Source organism: Ambystoma mexicanum, chromosome 7p (assembly GCF_040938575.1).
Source record: "Ambystoma mexicanum isolate Mex_15411 chromosome 7p, UKY_AmexF1_1, whole genome shotgun sequence".
NCBI lineage: Eukaryota > Metazoa > Chordata > Amphibia > Caudata > Ambystomatidae > Ambystoma > Ambystoma mexicanum.
The window spans coordinates 885,658,501-885,676,512 of NC_090939.1; the positions used below are offsets into that span (position 1 = coordinate 885,658,501).

The window sequence follows — 18,012 nt, forward strand, 5'->3', positions numbered from 1 at the left end:
GATTGTTTATATGTCTTTTTGTTTCTTTTGTCATCATGTTCAATGAGTATGATTGTGAATGGTTTAAATGTATCTACGTTCACCAGGGTATATTACTAAGATCAAGAAGAAATGTTGAGGTTGATTTCCTGAACAATGAGGATGATGGAGATATAGACCCAATAGGAGGCGCACATGATTTTGCAGGAGATGTATAGCCATTTGCAGAGGGTTGGGAGAGAAATATCTTTAGGATTTTGTTACATCTGCTCTCTCATCCTCAATGCTTCTGGTTTTCCTGACGGTGTTCATCCCAAATGAACGCACTGTGTCTTGTGCTTCTAGCTTTGTGCAGGTACCGATAACAGTTCAAAGAGCAATCAGTCACAGCATCCATTTTACCTGTTGACGAAGAATATTCAGCTACAGATCGTAAAGAACAGAAGAATGTTCGGTGTACGCAAAGAGTCCAATTGAGTTTAAAAGGGGCTATTATTACGAATAACTGATGTGAGCAAGGGGTGAAGAGTTGCAGAGCTGGAAGAATGAGGGGATTCTCAGAATAAGGGGTGGCACAGGTATACTAACAACGTGGCAAAGTGTGGAAAAACTATCTACAACATCTTACATGGCTTAAGGAGCCAGAAAAACCTGTTAAGATAAAGACAGGTGCCCATTTTTCTCTGTGTTTTAAGGGTGATGGCACAGTGCCTGTTGGCACAAATGGGAACTACAGCCGCACACTTCACATCGCTGACCTGGCTGGAGGTACAGCTGCTCTTCTGGACATTTTCTGTACTTGCGGATTGTACACTTACAGGCAGTTGTCTCCAGCCTGGTGAGGTGTTTGCATTTTCCCCATGTTACATGTGCCTGCCCTTGTCATTCTGGAGGAATATTTGATTCTGACCTGCCCGATGCCCAAAGCCACATCTGTGCCCCCTTTATCCCATCTGCCCCTTGCTTCCCCTTTATCAACACATAAGGACAAATCAATGACTCTGTCTGACCATGGAAAGGAGGGACTATTGCGATGAGCCATGCGATCTAACTACCTTTCGGCAGCACCATCAAATGCCTTAATGAACATCCCTGAACAGTACCTACTGTTTAGTCAAAGACATGTTTTTCTCATCCCTCCTGACACCTGGACTCCAAGCTGCAGCAAATGGCAAGTGGCTCCAGGTGACACGGTGTGAACTCTTGCTATTTGTTAATTCATCTGAATTAAGATTGAGTGCCATCAAAGAACAACTTCGGACCCTGCGGCTCATAACCTTACAAAATAGGTATATCTCAACCTCCTTACACCTATGGAGGGAGGGGTATGCCAGAACATAGGATGCACGTGCTATACGTTTTTGCCTCCCAATGATTCAGATAATGGGTCCCTGACTCAGACTGATGCTGCCTTGCATAAGCTCAGAGTGATTATGGAGAATGAAGCAGGAGTCACAAATGACCCATGGGTACCGTCCTGGGTGAGCCTTGCAGTAAAAATCCTACTACCTATTTTTGTCTTTTTTCTTATTATGTTTTGCTTTTGTCAAATGTTCTTATGATGCTGTTCTGCCCAGGTACTGAAAGCATCTGCCATGATGACTCTAACCCTGTTCGAAGCTGGATACACTACCAGTTCATATAACATAGGTACTCCGACTGAAGCTGTCCTCCTCCAAGTTGTGATGATTGTGTGGTGCAGTGGATGATTGAGGAAATGGTGGAGGGATGAGTTGGGTTTGTTCAGCAGAGGAGTATGCCTATGTTTGGACCAATGTGAGAGATTATTGTAGTGCTTTCCCTTAGAAGATGATTTTAAAGAACAGGAATACAATTTATTAGTTAAAGTATTACCTAAAAGGGGGTCTGTTGGGGTGGTCAGGAAAGGTCCCATTGATGAAGAGGGGTTCAAGTTGCGCGTGCCATTTTTGTGACTGCGGGTGCAACAAAGTTGACCCGATGTTACAATTTTTTCTGTATCCAGTGCAGTTAAATCTGAAAGGTTACTTTGTGTTCAAGATTGATACAAGTTAGATTTGCATGTGTGTAGATAGATTAATGCCAAAACTGCCAAATGAAGTATAAAACACATTCCAGATATGGTGTGTGATGAAATGCCTAGAGGCTTGGCGTCGAGGAGTTTAATAATGCGCATGCGAGGAAGGGGACTTGTCATGGAGGACCCTTTATAAAGAAGAGACAATATTTATTAAACAAACTGGCCATGGGTTTATGAACTGGTAGTTTTGCAGAAAGTATATCTAATCTCTTTTAAGTGCATGAGAGCTAGCAGAGTGGTCCAGCCATTTGCTTTTGTCCAACAATAAACGTGGGATGTGGTGATGCTCAAGGCCAAAGTGACCTATACTCCCTGTGTTAAATTAGAATGTTTCAATGATGCCAGTAAACTGGGGTGGGTGAAGTGGTTATTGATAGCTCAAAGTGAAGCTGTGTATTCTGCTCTTCCTCATGTTGTTTGAAGTATCCATGCAAACCATGTGCAATTACATTTAGGATTAAGAGTTCTCAGACCAGTTGGGACTTGTAATCAATTATGTTTGTATGTAAACGTGTGACTGTGATAATGTCATGACCTGCCATGAACAAATCCTAAAAAGGGGTGTGCTATGAATATAATCTAAAGATGGTAGTTAAGGTAACAGTGACCAATGGGAATGTAGGAATTGGAGAAAGAGTGTATTTCCTTGTATAGGCTTTGACCAATCATGTATGGGGGATGGATTGCAATAAAATATATGGGGGTGTTTTACCTGTTACAAAAATGTATATAATGCGTCTGTTGTGTGGTTCGTTGAGACTCGTGTTAGTTTGACTCTACCAGCATCATCTAGCCCCTCCCCTGATGATTGTACAATAAACTTGCTTTACGTACAAATGTGCACTCATTCCTTAAGCGATGGGCCTGCTTTGGGTTAAGGTGATTAGGGGCCCATCCATACATTCGAATATCATTGTCCATGTTATGAAAACTGGGCAGACAGTGCAATAATCAAAGCACCCTTCTGCAGTATTAATTACAGAAAGAAACACAGTACTATCAACTGTGAAAATACAAAGCCCATGGTATGGCCTGGCATTGGGGAGAGCGGCTTCTTCGAACCCAAGGTACCATGACTATTTTGATTAAAAATGATGCAAGAACAGTAGCCAAATCTAGATATGATGTTTAATCCTGACATGTGATCTCCCCATATTAGCTTTCGCATTAGTGCCATCCGCATTGGGTTTTCGATGGTGTGATGGAAGGGCCTTGATCCCTTGAACTGCTTTTGACCCTGTGAAACAATTCTGGAACTTCCATTTATTATAATAATACTAATATTGTTATTAGTATTATTATTATTTCCTGACTTTTCTGTTCTGAGGTCCAAATGATTGAAAACTCTGCTATTGGAGGCAGGTATAAGACATGTTCAGGAGGCTGTAATGTGGCCTCAAAGTATGGTCATCCAAGGAGAGATCTTTGTTGTTACCCATTTTATTTGATGGATCTGGGAGTTAAGGAGGCAGCGCTTAAAGGGAAATTGAAATTTTAGGTAGACAGGAACATAGTTGAGTTAAAAATTGATTCAAACATCTAACAGCCTACAAACTGTAATAAATATGCTCAGATTAATTATTTCTGACTACCTAAAATCAACTTCTACCTTTCAAAGTGCCCCCAACCTTTGGACTGTTCATCGGAAAAATTGTTAATTTGTTCAAACTCATTCTTTAAGCTGATCATCTCCGCAAACTCATGATTGCCCTTTACCTTCCAAGTGGAGCTTGGCAGGTAAACACAGTCAAACGCTTCGCAGATCATGAATACTCTTTTGCAAGTAACAGTTCTGAAGGACACCTGATTCAAACACATAGAAGCTAATTTTCCTTGAGCCCGTAATTGGGCGGCAGGGAGCCGTTATGTTAACACTTCAGTGTAATAGGCTCCCGCCTCCAAATCTTGACATTTGCACAGGGGAGTGCAAAAGGGCAGGGCAAAAGGCAGTGTACAAGCGTGTTCGCTTCCTTTTATCCTCTCCTTTTGTACTCTGCCTTGCAAACACAGTAAATGCCACCTGGCATATACACATACCAGGCGTTTACAATGGATCCCTATGGATTCCCCTGACTTTTTGCAACTGCAAACAGCCAGTTGACTCCATAGGGATCCCCATCATTTGCAACAGCATGAAAATGCATAACTGTGCAAATGCTGGAGTATTTATATGGCGGAGTGGAAGGTAGCGGCGGAAACGCAAGTTGCACTGCGCACCTCCTCTCCCGCCACACAAATGAATGAAAATGGGGCACACTTCAAATGAAAGACATTGCCTATTTTACTTCTTTTATTTGCGGAACGCCTGGATCAAAATGAGCCTTATTTTAATTGTCATGCAACCTCTTTCCTACCTTTACTTAACTAGCATTTCCCTTCCACTCACTTCGAAATGCAATTAGAATGAACATAGCAAACAGAAATCAATGTATCCATCTTGCCTTTCTGTACACAATGTAATGTGTGGATTGTGTTGCCCTATTTTTTAATGTACTTCCTGTTGTACTGTAACTGCCTGAGCAATGGGCCTGTGTAGTATTGAAAGCCTCTCCCCAAAAATATGAGTTGCCTAATAAAAGTATCATGTCCTCCCCAGAACCCCTAACTAGCACTTGCCATCAGGCACCCTTCCCTGACAAGCCCACCCCGTCCACTGACCCTTACCCCTGGTTTCTCCCTGGCACTTACCCTCCTTGGGCTCCCCTTGCACTTGCCCAGCACCTGGGGACCCTGCCTCCCGTACTTCCCTCCTCCCCCTCTCCCCTTCCCTTATCCCACCCTGACCGACCTGACCTTCCCCTGCCCCCGCACTTTTTGTTCACTGCACTTCCACAGTACAAATGTCACAAGGCCTAGTAGAACCATTGATTGTTTTTGTTGTTGTTTCTCCTCTATACCCCAATCCCCACGTTTTCCTGTCTTGTGGCGCCTGGAAACACTAGTGTATAGGCACCATACAAATGTCCAATAAATACATTAAATAAATAAATAAATAAATAAATAAATAAATAAATAAATAGAGAAATTAGTTTGTATGTCCAATGTTAAACACCATCATTGTGTGGCGAAGACTGAACATTATCATCATGTGGCAAAGATTGAAACACTACTATTGTGCGAAGAATAACATTGGGAAAAGATTGAACATTTACATTGGGGGTCATTACAAGTTTGGAGGTAGCCATGCTGCTATTACCGCCATGGCTACCCCCTTACCGGGTACCGGGTCCGGGTTCCTCGAATGAGGAATTACAGGGCCATCCCGACTTTGGAGGGCCCGGTAATTCCTCATTCAAGGAACCTGGACCCGGTATATCCCCATTCCCATTCGAGCCCCCATAGGGCTCAATGGGAATGGGAAGGGTGCTAACAACGGGCCCGTTATTAACGGGCCCGTTGTTAGCACCGTGGTCTGCTCGCGGGACCCGCTAATGACGCCTGGTTTTACCAGGCGGCCTTAGCGGGTCCCGCGAGCAGAACTCGTAATGTGGCGGTAAGGGGTTGACAGCTCTGGCACCTTTACCGGCACCATTAACCCCTTACCACCACACTCGTAATGACCCCCATTGTGTGGAGAATATATTCAGGCAAAGAGTGAATAGAAATAATGTCATTAATCATTCAAAGCTTAGTATCTGAGTGTTTGGCGCATTGGACAGACAAACTAATTTCTCTTTTTCTTGTGCAAGGCCTGTTTTGGGACATAGGGTCTGTTGTCATAGGTTCATGCAACAGAAGCACATTAACTGATATAGTGCAGCATTTTGTCTATCAGCTGTCTTTATTAGTGAGTGGTTCGCGCAGAGGAGTATCTCAATTCCTTATTTAAATAAATAAATGGGAGCAAACTCTCATGTTGTTTTTGTTGCTTTTTTCAAGTAAATCAAGGTGCTCCTTTTGCCTAATGTGGTAATTCCCCTGTAATTCACCTGCAAATAGTAGGTCGTCTTTGAGTAATTGCAGGCTGAAATATAGTAAAAGGTTTTGATGATCCAAGTGGAAATCTAAAAACAGAAGCAAGTAATACGGCAGAAGATAACTTGTCTCCATTGGGGTACTTTTCTGCTTAAAGTCCTTGGTAATGAAAATGGCTTTCTGACATAGTCTCCTGCCCAGAGTCCACATTTCCCAATGCCACTGAAAATGGCCTAAAGCCTAATATTCTAGGGCCGTGTACTTACAATGATTCCCGGGTAGTAGCCGCCCACGGTCACATTCTGCGTCCTTGTGGTAGCTGCAAGGCCTATGGTCAGAATGAAGATGGACACGACCAGCAGGGAGATGGTGAACCAAAGGGAAGACCGCTTTCTTTTTGAAAATTGTTCTGCAAGAAAACAGAAAAGAGTTATAGTCCTATGAATATTAAAGAAATTGCTTATTGTTCAGTTCCTCTAAAAATACATATAAAGTAAAAACATTAAATACAAACTACTGCCTAAAACACAACATAACCTATCAAATACATATATAATTAGGAACATTATTATAATTATTATTGTTCTTTTATTACATGCTTAATACCACCTCGAATTTGATAACTATTAACTAACAATGTTATGTTAGGTTTAAAACAGCACAAGAAAACCATTCTCTATCTGAAATGTGAGTGCGTAGACTATGCCATTGAAGCTAACAAGCTACAGGCGCCACAGCGCCACCCAGTAGCCATCCCTGGAAGCTCACCTCCAGTTGGAGCTATGCAAACAGCTGAAAAACATTAATTATTTGCTGAAATACTAAAACCCTGCATGGATATAAAAATCATACATGGCCATCCAAGAACCAGATTGACTAATTTGTGGAACCATTTTATAGACCATCCCGGCAGCTATGGTTGTGAGTATTCTGCGACAGAAAAAAGATTTATCTGCATCAGATCGCCTCTAAATCACGCACTCTCTTCAACATACAGCATTACTTTGACTGTGATATAAGGGTATTTGCACAAGTGCTGTTATGTTATATCTCGCTATTTCTTGAAATCTACCTACATTCAGCCCAGCAACACTGGAACAACTCCAGCACTGACTAATCCCTTGTCACATTTAAGGTTGGTTGACTTCCACACATGAATTCCCGCGTACCATGGTGCACATATCCGTTGTCATGGGATTCATGGCTCCCACTTTATGGTCAGCACTCAATCACTTCATTTCAATAGAAGTTACTAAGAGCAAATCACCAGCAAAAGATGCTCTCATCTTGAAGTAAGCTTTCATGATTCAACGTTTTTTTTTTGTCCAAAATGGCGCCATAAATCTTTGAAAATGATACTTTGCTTGATCCAGAAAACGTGAGAATTGCAGGAGGTAAACTTCAGGAGCTGGAAGTCTTGTAAACAGCAGTTCCCCCTCATAGATTGTTAGGAGTCTTACAACGGTATTTGTTCCGCCCAACTTTTGAGGTACACCATTTTGCCCCACTCATTTGGCAGGGGCCCCTTTCATTGAGATGTCATGCCCTCCCCACCCCTCTCCAACATTTTCAGCAAAGTTACTCCACTGCCCTGACTGTGCAGCTGGACGAGGAGGATTGGCTAACGCGCACGCATTGATTGGCCTCAGGCGTTCGAATTAAAAGGGCAGAACCAAGCTAGTCACCCGCGGAGGGACACATTCATCACAATGTAGGCACATTGTTTTTACTTACGCACCTCGCCCTGGTAGAGGGCGCTTGATAACGGTTATCTTTCCAGAGTGACATTTAATTTCAGAGGGAGATAAAGAACAGCCGACCCCTTTGGTTAAGGGAGAAGGGTGTTTAATCTCCATTTAGCGGTGTTATGGGGTGATATAAACCGTTGCCCGCAAAGGACGGGCGAAAGCCAGACCTTCGACCTTGAGCTAAAGGCAAAAACCAAAAGCCGCAACACTCATTTCCTTTGAGCATTCGGCAAACGAGCTGGCCTTGGGGTTAACACGTTCATTTTCTTCCACTTAAAGAAAAATGCGCTGTTTACTTTTCTCAGAGTATACCGTAGACGTACACATTTGTTGCAAAGTAGCTAAAAGCTTGTGTTAAAATTACCAGAGCGGAATCTTGGTGTTTTGCACAGCAGCAAACCCTTTTCACATTGCAAAGTGTTCAGTGCACTTACAAATGTCCAATGTTGGCTGTCCTTTATGTATGTCCACTTATGTATTGTCCCCGGTGACTGTTCCATTTACTCCCCTCCATAACCTGGTCAGAATACCCCACAAACTCACCCCATTGTAACAAACTCACTGCTTCCTGTCAAATCTAATTTCTTATCTATTGTGCGTTCTTTAGCATTGTTCCATATATATATATATATATATATATATATATATATATATATAACATGGGCAGGTATGAGTCGCACTCCCAGTCAGTGTATTTCACGGTAACAGCGGCAGTCATCTAAGAATCACCAGGGTCCACAAAATGAAGTTTAAAATGTCTTATTTATTCAAAATTAGTATTTTAAATATCATTGTAGCTCCTCAAAAACGCCAAGAGAGGCAGCGGCAAATTAAAAATATGCGTCTATAGGAAAAACACATATTTTGGTTCCATGAAACCTCACCAAGCTTCGCAGAATCGATATGACGGGCCATATACTTTTTTTGCAAAGTTGCGTGTGGATTCGTCCGTGGGGGTGGGGGGAGGAAGTTATAAGCCGCCCAAAAAGTGCTCTTCCAATGGGTTGAGCAACTTAACCATAACTACAGGACCTCTACTGCAGGTCCTGTGATATATATATATATATATATATATATATATATTTAAAATACAAAATCAAATCAAATAAATAAATGGATATAGTTGTGTAGCACTCAACGGACACCTTTGGGCCTTTATAACAGAGTTTTATTAGCAATTGCTGTAATATTGCAACAAGCATACACAGGCATTTACTCTTTAAGGGAAGCCGATTATTCCATTGTCCTGCATTTCCTCCGGGTGAAGGGCATCACTGCTTGCATTGAGGATTTCCATCTGCAGGGTGGCTTCTGTTCATTTAGGGCTATTCCAGCCCAGGCCTGCGACCGGTCATGGTAGAGCGGCCAGCTCTGTGGTTCATCCATGGCATCCAAGTGCCACCACCATGGGGTTGAGCGTCGTCACATTGAGCCTAAAGCCTGCTCTAAAGGCCCTATTTTGACTGCTGATGGCTGGACCCTTTGCCAGCTTGCAGATTATTTGATTTTGAGTCTCTATTAGCTTGTGATCACCCTAAAACTCCCCCACCCCTTGTGGATGGCTCCCATTGCACGGAATATTCTGACCCGTCTGCTGTCCAATGTTTTAGCTGCAGCCCAAACTTAATAACGCCTCCCTGATATCGATTTGAACTAGGGCTGTGCCAGCATCTGACAAGCGCACACCACCTGAAGCTAAATTATCAGGGTGCCTGGAATTGGTCATGGCATATCTAATGAAATCAGTACTATCAGAGTGTTGGCGCCTTCGAGAATGTTTATTTGCTGCAAGGAATCTAGCACATTGCCCAAAATATCATGGTATTATTACTGCGAGGAATCTAGCACATTGCCCAACATACCATGGTATTATTGCTGCGAGGAATCTAGCACATTGCCCAAAATATCATGGTATTATTGCTGCGAGGAATCTAGCACATTCCCCAAAATATAATGGTATTATTGCTGTGAGGAATCTAGCACATTGCCCAAAATATCATGGTATTATTGCTGCGAGGAATCTAGCACATTGCCCAACATATCATGGTATTATTGCTGCGAGGAATCTAGCACATTGTCCAAAATATCATGGTATTATTGCTGCGAGGAATCTAGCACATTGCCCAAAATATCATGGTATTATTGCTGCGAGGAATCTAGCACATTGCTTATCATGGTATTATTGCTGCGAGGAATATAGCACATTGCCCAACATATCATGGTATTATTGCTGCGAGGAATGTAGCACATTGCCCAGCATATCATGGTATTATTGCTGCGAGGAATCTAGCACATTGCCCAGCATATCATGGTATTATTATTGCTGCGAGGAATCTAGCACATTGCCCAGCATATCATGGTATTATTGCTGCGAGGAATGTAGCACATTGCCCAGCATATCATGGTATTATTGCTGCGAGGAATCTAGCACATTGCCCAAAATATCATGGTATTATTATTGCTGCGAGGAATCTAGCACATTGCCTAAAATATCATGGTATTATTTCTGACCATACCATCTCCGCCTATTCCAGCATCTGTGCTAGGGCTAAAATTGGGCTTTCTATCTCATATAGCACAAGTCTCCTGCCCGTAGCGGTTAGGTCACTGTCCCCCAAGTGCATTACTATGGTGTTCGGTTTGAGGGCTCACTTCAGAGTGAGGGTGAGGCAATGGCGCTGCCAGCTTTTTTATTTTGATTGCCAGGTTCAACATTGTTACTTCTGGATGGTCATCACTTCTGGCTGGCTCCCCATGCAACATTAAAGAGAGACTCTGCTGTGCTACAACTAAAGTGTGCAGCCCTTTCCAACTGGCGCCCCCTATAGGTGCTCCCAGGGCAGACATCCATTCTTCGTGCAGTAATGCTGGAGGCCAGAGAAAATAAGGAATCCCAGCATTTCCAGAGAAAGCCGCTTCGCACCTGATATGTTTTGAATCTGCATCTTAAAGAGGGAGAGTGTTGGGAGAAAGGTTGTCCTTAAATAGCATGAAATGGAGGTGGCTGCTCTAAAGCAGGGCTCAGGTCATGAAGCACTGCTGCCGCTTGTACCTCATATGCCACCAACCTGCGGCAGTCTCAGCACTGTGATCCGGAATTTATAATTGCAGTCTATAGGCTTTGCTAGCGGAGGGCTGAGGGGACTATAGCCCCGGGTCGTTTGGTTGTGGACCCAGATAGAAGCTCAGCGGCTACAACCAAAAGGCTAGCTAGCCCTGAGTCCCGACAGTCCTGGCATTACTGTAGCCCCGTATCTTTTCCAGGCCTAGCAACACCCCTGTTGCAGGCAGGTTACATGCCGAAAATGGCTGAGTTTCTGTGTTTTTGGCAACTTCTATAAAAGGCATTGAAACTTTCTGGCAACAACCAGAGTAATATGTAACATTATATGACACAGTAATGTTAAGGTTTATTTATAGTTTATTTATTTACAATATATGAAAGCAACATTACCAGCAGAAGTGAAAAAAGCAGTCTGTTTGGAGCTGGGTTTCACACATTTGAGCAAAGGTTTCACACATTTGAGTAAAGGTACTTGAAAAGATTTTTTTTTCGTTTTTTATGGAAAGTCTGGAGCCTAAGATCACAGGTGGAAGTGGAAAGGTAACAGTTTCCAGAGTCTGGGAAAAGCACAGGAAATTACTCGGCTCATTCGGCCAAATTAGTGTTGCCACCACTTATAAGCAGGCAAACATCACCTGACCCAATTACAAGTGGTAGACTGGTGGCGATTGTCCCACAGGGATTTCAAATGACATCATGAATGGTAATACCTCCAAACTTGTAGTATGGCAGTGCGGTAAACATGGAGGTCATTCAGTTAGCAACACTTTTCTTAACCACAATGCCATACTTTTTATATTTAAATTTCAGTGTTCATCATCTCCTGAAAGTCTAGACGACACATAAACTTTCATCTGTTGGTTCTCCTAGCTACAGTGATCCCCAGTTTTTCTTTCAATTACAAGGACTGCTGTAGGCATGCAGCTTTGAAAGTAACCCAGAGAAGTTTGAATTCAAACTTGACTTTCATTGGTAGCCAGCAGAGTGTGCAGCAGAGGAGTGAATGGGAGTGGATCGGTGTTCCTCAAGGATGAACCGGGCGGCTACATGTGAGATATTATGTTTAGTAATGTATATAATGACCTGATTTCCCAGAGTTATTATCACTATAATGTAAGGGTACACACCATCCTTCTGTGTCTGACTATGTGATGTAGACGATAGATACTAGTTGTTGAGCCTATCATACCTTACATTTACTGCCTATTCTCATCCTCCTTTATTTATTTTCTATTATCTCCTTTCCACGCCTTTCTCCCAGAGGGCTACGGCCCTACTTGCATATATATCTCAACCCATTTATGCTTTTAGAAGGGTTCGTCTTGATCACACTCGCTTTTTGGCTTCAACAGCCTAGTATTTAGCCACTCTAAGATGGACGACCTCTTTCTCAGCGACAGTGAGTCCCTCCTCAGTTTCCATATTTGAATATACTTAACTAATATGGTGCCGTGCACTGCCCGCTTCCACCGTCTCCTTGGTGATGGACGCGCTTGGACTCTGCTTGCCGTTCGGATCTCATTCGTACGAACTTTCAAGGTATTTGTCGTTCATCTCTCTTCAACTTGAACACTATGTTCACCAACTTTAACTAGGTTTATTTACACTTCCCTGCATTTTTCATAAAACAGACTCAACAGTTTTCGGCGACCGCTCTCCATTCACAACAGACGCGGACCCAGGTTGCCATGGCAACCTACGTAGGAACGACTGGCTACATCCAGTGATAAATCATCGAGAGGTACATTTGTCTTGAGACTGCCGCTGTTCAATCTATTAACTTAACCTGCACCATCAGCACTCTAACCGTGTAGTGAGTATCTCGCGCTGAGCCTGTCACTCCTTATTTCACTCAGTAGATACCAGCGATCTCACCAGGGAGGTGTACCCTGTGAGGACTACACGCCATTACCCCGCTCTTGGATATCAGAGAAGCCGCTGCTATTCTGCTTACCATCCTGATAAGGTAATTGAATGGGAATCTAGTTTACTTGCAGCATATCACCCTCTACTTTTCCAGACATCTACCCATAAGCTCAGCACCTGCTTGCTGTTTTATTTGCACGCTGTGCTGCTACCGTGATTCTTGCAACACTGAAGTAGCAGCTCCCTGGAGGCTCGCTAATCTTACAAGGTATGCTTATTGGGGTTCCCCTTAGGTTTCGGTACCTTCTTTACGGTTGACAATGGCATCGAACACATCTTGTGTATACCCATTTCTCTACAGACTACGGCATATGTGTTACAACATCATACATGGGTATTCCCCCAGCTTGAGACCTTCCACTTTTAATATGAGTGCCATTTGATCTGAATATGGTGAGTCTTTAGGTCCATGCATTTGCCCGCTAAGTTTTAAAAGCAGTCGCGTAATCAACACCAATCTAACATGACCCCTTTTTGCTCTATTACTGGATTAGATCATTTCGGTTGCAGATCTATGAGCGTGATTGATGCATTGTGCTGAACTACAATATCAATGCCTGTATGGCTTATGAAGTATTTGCATATGGGTGGTGAGTGTCACTTATTATGCTTTATACTGAATTTACTCTGTTACACTGTGGATCTGTATACACTATTAGGAACGCCTACCAAGATACCCCTTGGGAACTAGGAGGCGGCTGTGCCACATTTTGCCACAGCTGTTTGCTTCTTCTCTATATAATACTTACCTTTTTATGATTGCTGAGAGTTAAGACATTACATATCCCTCCGTTTAGTGAACAGTGAAACTTCACCTCACTTTTCCCCTCATCACATAGTTCACTCTAGTCCAGTTAGATTATTTGACATGGCTCACTATAACATTGAGCCCAGTATCTCTGCAAGTTTTTGAATGTAAGTGTCCTTAAATGACAGCTCCACTTCTATACATCTATCTGGTATGTATATACATCTGAATTTTTGACCGCCCTATGGGCGTATGTAGAAGGTTTGCAGGGGACGGGAGGATCCCTAACTTGGATCCTTTCCTCTTTCTTCTATATAGTAGGGCTTTGTGCCAAGGCCTTTTTCCTCCCCCGCACCTCGAATTTCTTGAAATCAGCTTGTGCTGAATTACCTAAATCAAACTTTTCTCCCTCTAAAAAAATAGGTGTGCACCGCTTACCACATTTTCTTGTTCACTTGGGAGATTGTTGCCAATGGAGCATGGTTTGGTCATGGAGGCCAGGCAGTACTGCTGCCATTGTTGCAAGTTAGTTGACCCCAAATCTACTGTCTCTGGTGTTAAGGAACTGTCTTCTTTTCACTGTTCTGCTGAGCAAAGTGAATACTTCTTCAACTTTTCCTCAACTATCATCCGCAAAATGGACTAATAAACACACGTATTCGATTATTTTCTCTTCCTGTTTGGGTTTTACAACCAAAATGTCACATTCTATTAGAATTGTCATTAAAACATTAACTACATGGCTACTATTGAATAGACAGAACCACAAGGGAAACTGGCACCAGGTCAGATTTGAGCATGGGCCCAATAGTCAGGCGCTGAGAGGCCCTGAAGATAGAGACAGGGGGACCCCTTAGGACACACCCTGAGGTGGGGGCGAGGGCATTCGCCAGGTAACCCCCTAAGTCATAGCAGTCAGTAAATTAAATACATCCATGTTTTTGCAAATACCTTAACTGTTGTATTACAGAATCTGTGCACCAGTGCACGTGCAATTAGGGACCAGGGTTCAAAATTAAGGTTGGAAAAGCAGGATCTAGAAGCAGCTCCAGGGTATCCAGCATTAACCAGTGACCAGGAGCTTCCACTGGGGAACGAGGCGCTAGTACACAGCGTCACACAAATCTAACTTCCACATAAGATGCAAACATATTGTTTTGTTAATTTAATATTACCCTTACAGCTTTAAAAGATGTATATGTATATATATCCTAATGTGTGTTTATAGATTTTCTCAAATGCACAGAGTTAAAATCACATAGGTGTGTTTGTTCGGCATCATTTGCCCTGGGGAGCCAAACGTAGCTCCTGGTTGCTGTTGGTGTCAAGTTAACTAGGTTCTTCTAAGCTACAAGCAGGAGCTAAATAGCTCCCAGCAACTTTCAATTTCATACCCTTGCTGCAGTACAAAAAACATATATTTTCAATGCATGTTTGCACCAGTGCAAAGAACTAGAACAAGGACAAACAGTGCCCGCATGCAAAAACCCATGGAAAAAAATATGTTGTTTACACTAGTGCAATGTTTATTCTAGCGCTAATTTCACTTGCGCTGGTAATACCACCCTCAGGACCTAATTCACAGAGAGATTTCTAATGGGATTGCACCATTATATAAACGTTTCTGTGAATCAGGCACTAAGTGTGGCTTCAAATTGGGCCTTACCGTAGAAAACGGTGTGAGGCGAGATGGAAAACTCTTCTAGAGAACAGGCTGATGAGATTTACTGTGATTTACAGTGGGAGTCACTGTGTGAGCCTGTGTCGGTAATGCAAGAGGATTCAGGGAACCGCTCAAGGGGGAGTAACCTTCAGGTAAGGGCGTACCCAAGGACATCGGGGACCAAATCCTGGAACGCTATATGATAGATCTCTTTACAGGCATTTTGTCAGTACCGGTGGAGGAGCCTATATTTTTGGATCGCGCAAACATAGTCTTCACCTCCTACTAATGAGGCACGGGACAGCTGCCAGGCGGCCTCACAAGAGTGCATTTTTTCCATTTAAAAGAGAGAATCTTGAGGCGAGCTAGTGTTAAACACCCTCGTCAATTTCGAAGGTCTAAAATTGCAAGTTTATCAGGATCTCTATGCATCCGTTTTAGCTACGTGAGGATTAATGCAAGAAGGAATGACCCGGTTACAAACAAAAAGTATGAAATAACGCTAGGGCCCACCATGTACTGTTTTACTTTCACATAAGGAATGGACTTGTTCTGTGCATATGCCCCAAGACCCGGCAGCTATGAAGCACCCAGCATCACAGAATGCAGGCAAGGGCTCATTGGAGTCCACTCCTCGGTGGAGGAGACATGGCACAGCACCCAACCCAAGGACTGTTACTGGTAGTTCGAGAAGCTGCGCCAGGGAGTCCTCCTGGCCGATCTGGGGGCCGTCTGGCTGGACTAAAGGCTATGATAGACTGACCAGCCATGCAGAGGACTAATAATGGCAGCAACGGCCCAGACAGATCCTACCTGTTGGCCAGAAGGAATAACAATTAAAAGGATTCTCCCACGAGAGGCGGAGAGGCCCATTCCTCTGCCAAGGAACTGTGTCTCTTCTGCCAAGGAACTGTGTCTCCTCTGCCAAGGAACTGTGTCTCTGATTGATTACTATTTGAGCAGTAACAAACTGAGAATGAGCATTATTTTAATTTTCGATGTTTTAATGCAGTTGTCAGGGGAAAACACATTTCTAAAACTATAGCATCTATTAAATGCAGCAGAACGCTTCACCCAGAGCTGGAAGCTGAGGTGGGTCGGTGTGAGAAGATACATTAACTGAAAGGCACCATAAAAGCATTTAGACACAGTCCGAGAAACACTTGAGGCTCACTTATCTGAACGCAGTACAAAATCCCTGATCCAAACTAAGCAAATATATTATCCCTGAGGGAACAGGCTATTAGCCTGCAAACTCACAAATACGAGAAACTGCAATTATATCAACAAGTTGAAGAATAGTATTGATGTAGCCTGCCTGATACTTGAAGTGAGGGATAAGGTTGTATTTGTAGTTGTGTGGAGTGAGTGTTTATACGTCAGAGGTTAATGGTTTCATTTGTAGCGGTATAGAGAGAATGTTTGTACCTCAATAATGTTACTTCCATTCTTTTTGGAGTTTAACTTTTTATGAGATTGACCTTAACTGTTTATTTAAAAAGGTTTTCATATTTAATTTCAGCGTTTGTTGTGGGGACTATGGTGTATAGTGTGTGAGTTTATAATTGTATGCAGTATGAGTGTTTGCCGTATGAGTGTATCACAGTATGCGTGTATGGCGTATAAAGCATAGGATTTACACTTCATATATTTATGCAATTTACATATTGTATACGTCTTTTGTGCACACGAAAATTAACATAAAAGTTAGTCCTGACTTTGATGTCAGTATTTATACATATAGTAGTGTAAGTAATGTACAATTCATGCATGTACATGTGAAGTTCATAGAGAAAATGTACATTAATTTAGCACGTTTTGTAGCCCTTTCATTAGTTGGCAACAGGGAGCCATAAGTGTGTGTTTAAGAGTGCGTGGCTTGAGAGTGTATAGTATAAGGCATATGAGCATTTGGTTTTGTATAAACATTTACAGTCATCACAATTTCCATCTCCAAAATGTTTCATTAACAAATAAAAAAGGTGTGCTATAAGAGTGTATGTCGTGAGTATGTGTGTCATAAGTGCATCTGTTATAAGTGTGTTGTGCAAGACAGTGTCTCATTGTAGTGTATGTGGTAAGATTGTGTGTCATAAGAGTGTGTATCATAAGACTGTGTGTTGTAAGTGTGTGTGTGCCATGTGTGTCAAAAGAGCATGTGACATAAAAGCAAGTCTTGTAAGTGTGAATGTTGTAACTGTGTATTGTAAGAGTGCCATAGGTGTGTGTGTGTATTCACAACAGCATGTGTGCTAAGAGCATGTGTAGTAACAGTGTGTGTATCGTAACAGCTTGTGTCCTAAGTGGGAGTGTAGTAAGAGTGTGTGTCGGAGAAGATGTGTCATGTCAGTGTGTGGTGTAAGAACATATGGAGCAAGTGTGTGTTTCATAACAGCATGTGTGGTAAGAGCGTGTGCCATACCAGTGTCATAAATTTTCTTGTCATAAGAGCAAGTGTTGTAAGAGCATGCCATGTATATGTTAGTATTGACGGGAGTGTCATAAGTATGTGTCATGTGTGTGTCATAAGTGTGAGTTTTGTAAGAGCGTTTGTCGCACAAGTGTGTGGTATAAGAATGTGTGCCGTATGCGTGGGTATCATAGGTCTGTGTGCCATAAAAGTGTGTGGTGTAAGACATATGAATGTTTGGTGTGTAAGTGTCCATCACATGAAAAAGTCATGAAATGCACATTTTCTATACAACTCCTATACATCTGAAAATGGGCATTAAAGTCAGGTTTGGCTTTGATGTGATTTGTATACTTTTACTTTAATACATTTATAACGCACAGCCAGTGACTCTTGGGCATAATGGCGCACAAATAAACAGACAGCTAAACAAACATAATACATAGTATTAAAAAGCACATCCTATATAAACGCATAAGATTAAAAGGTTGATTAAGAAA

At 42.5% G+C, this 18,012-nt stretch overlaps 1 protein-coding gene across 1 annotated transcript in view; it reads right to left on the reverse strand.

The window, feature by feature from the left end:
• The window catches only part of TMEM255B (transmembrane protein 255B), a 661,659-nt gene that overhangs the window by 528,497 nt on the left and 115,150 nt on the right, over positions 1 to 18,012 (reverse strand). Inside the window, exon 2 of the mRNA XM_069637126.1 lies at positions 6,220 to 6,362. Coding sequence (XP_069493227.1) covers positions 6,220 to 6,362 — 143 coding nt within the window. The remainder of the gene's footprint in view (positions 1 to 6,219; positions 6,363 to 18,012) is intronic.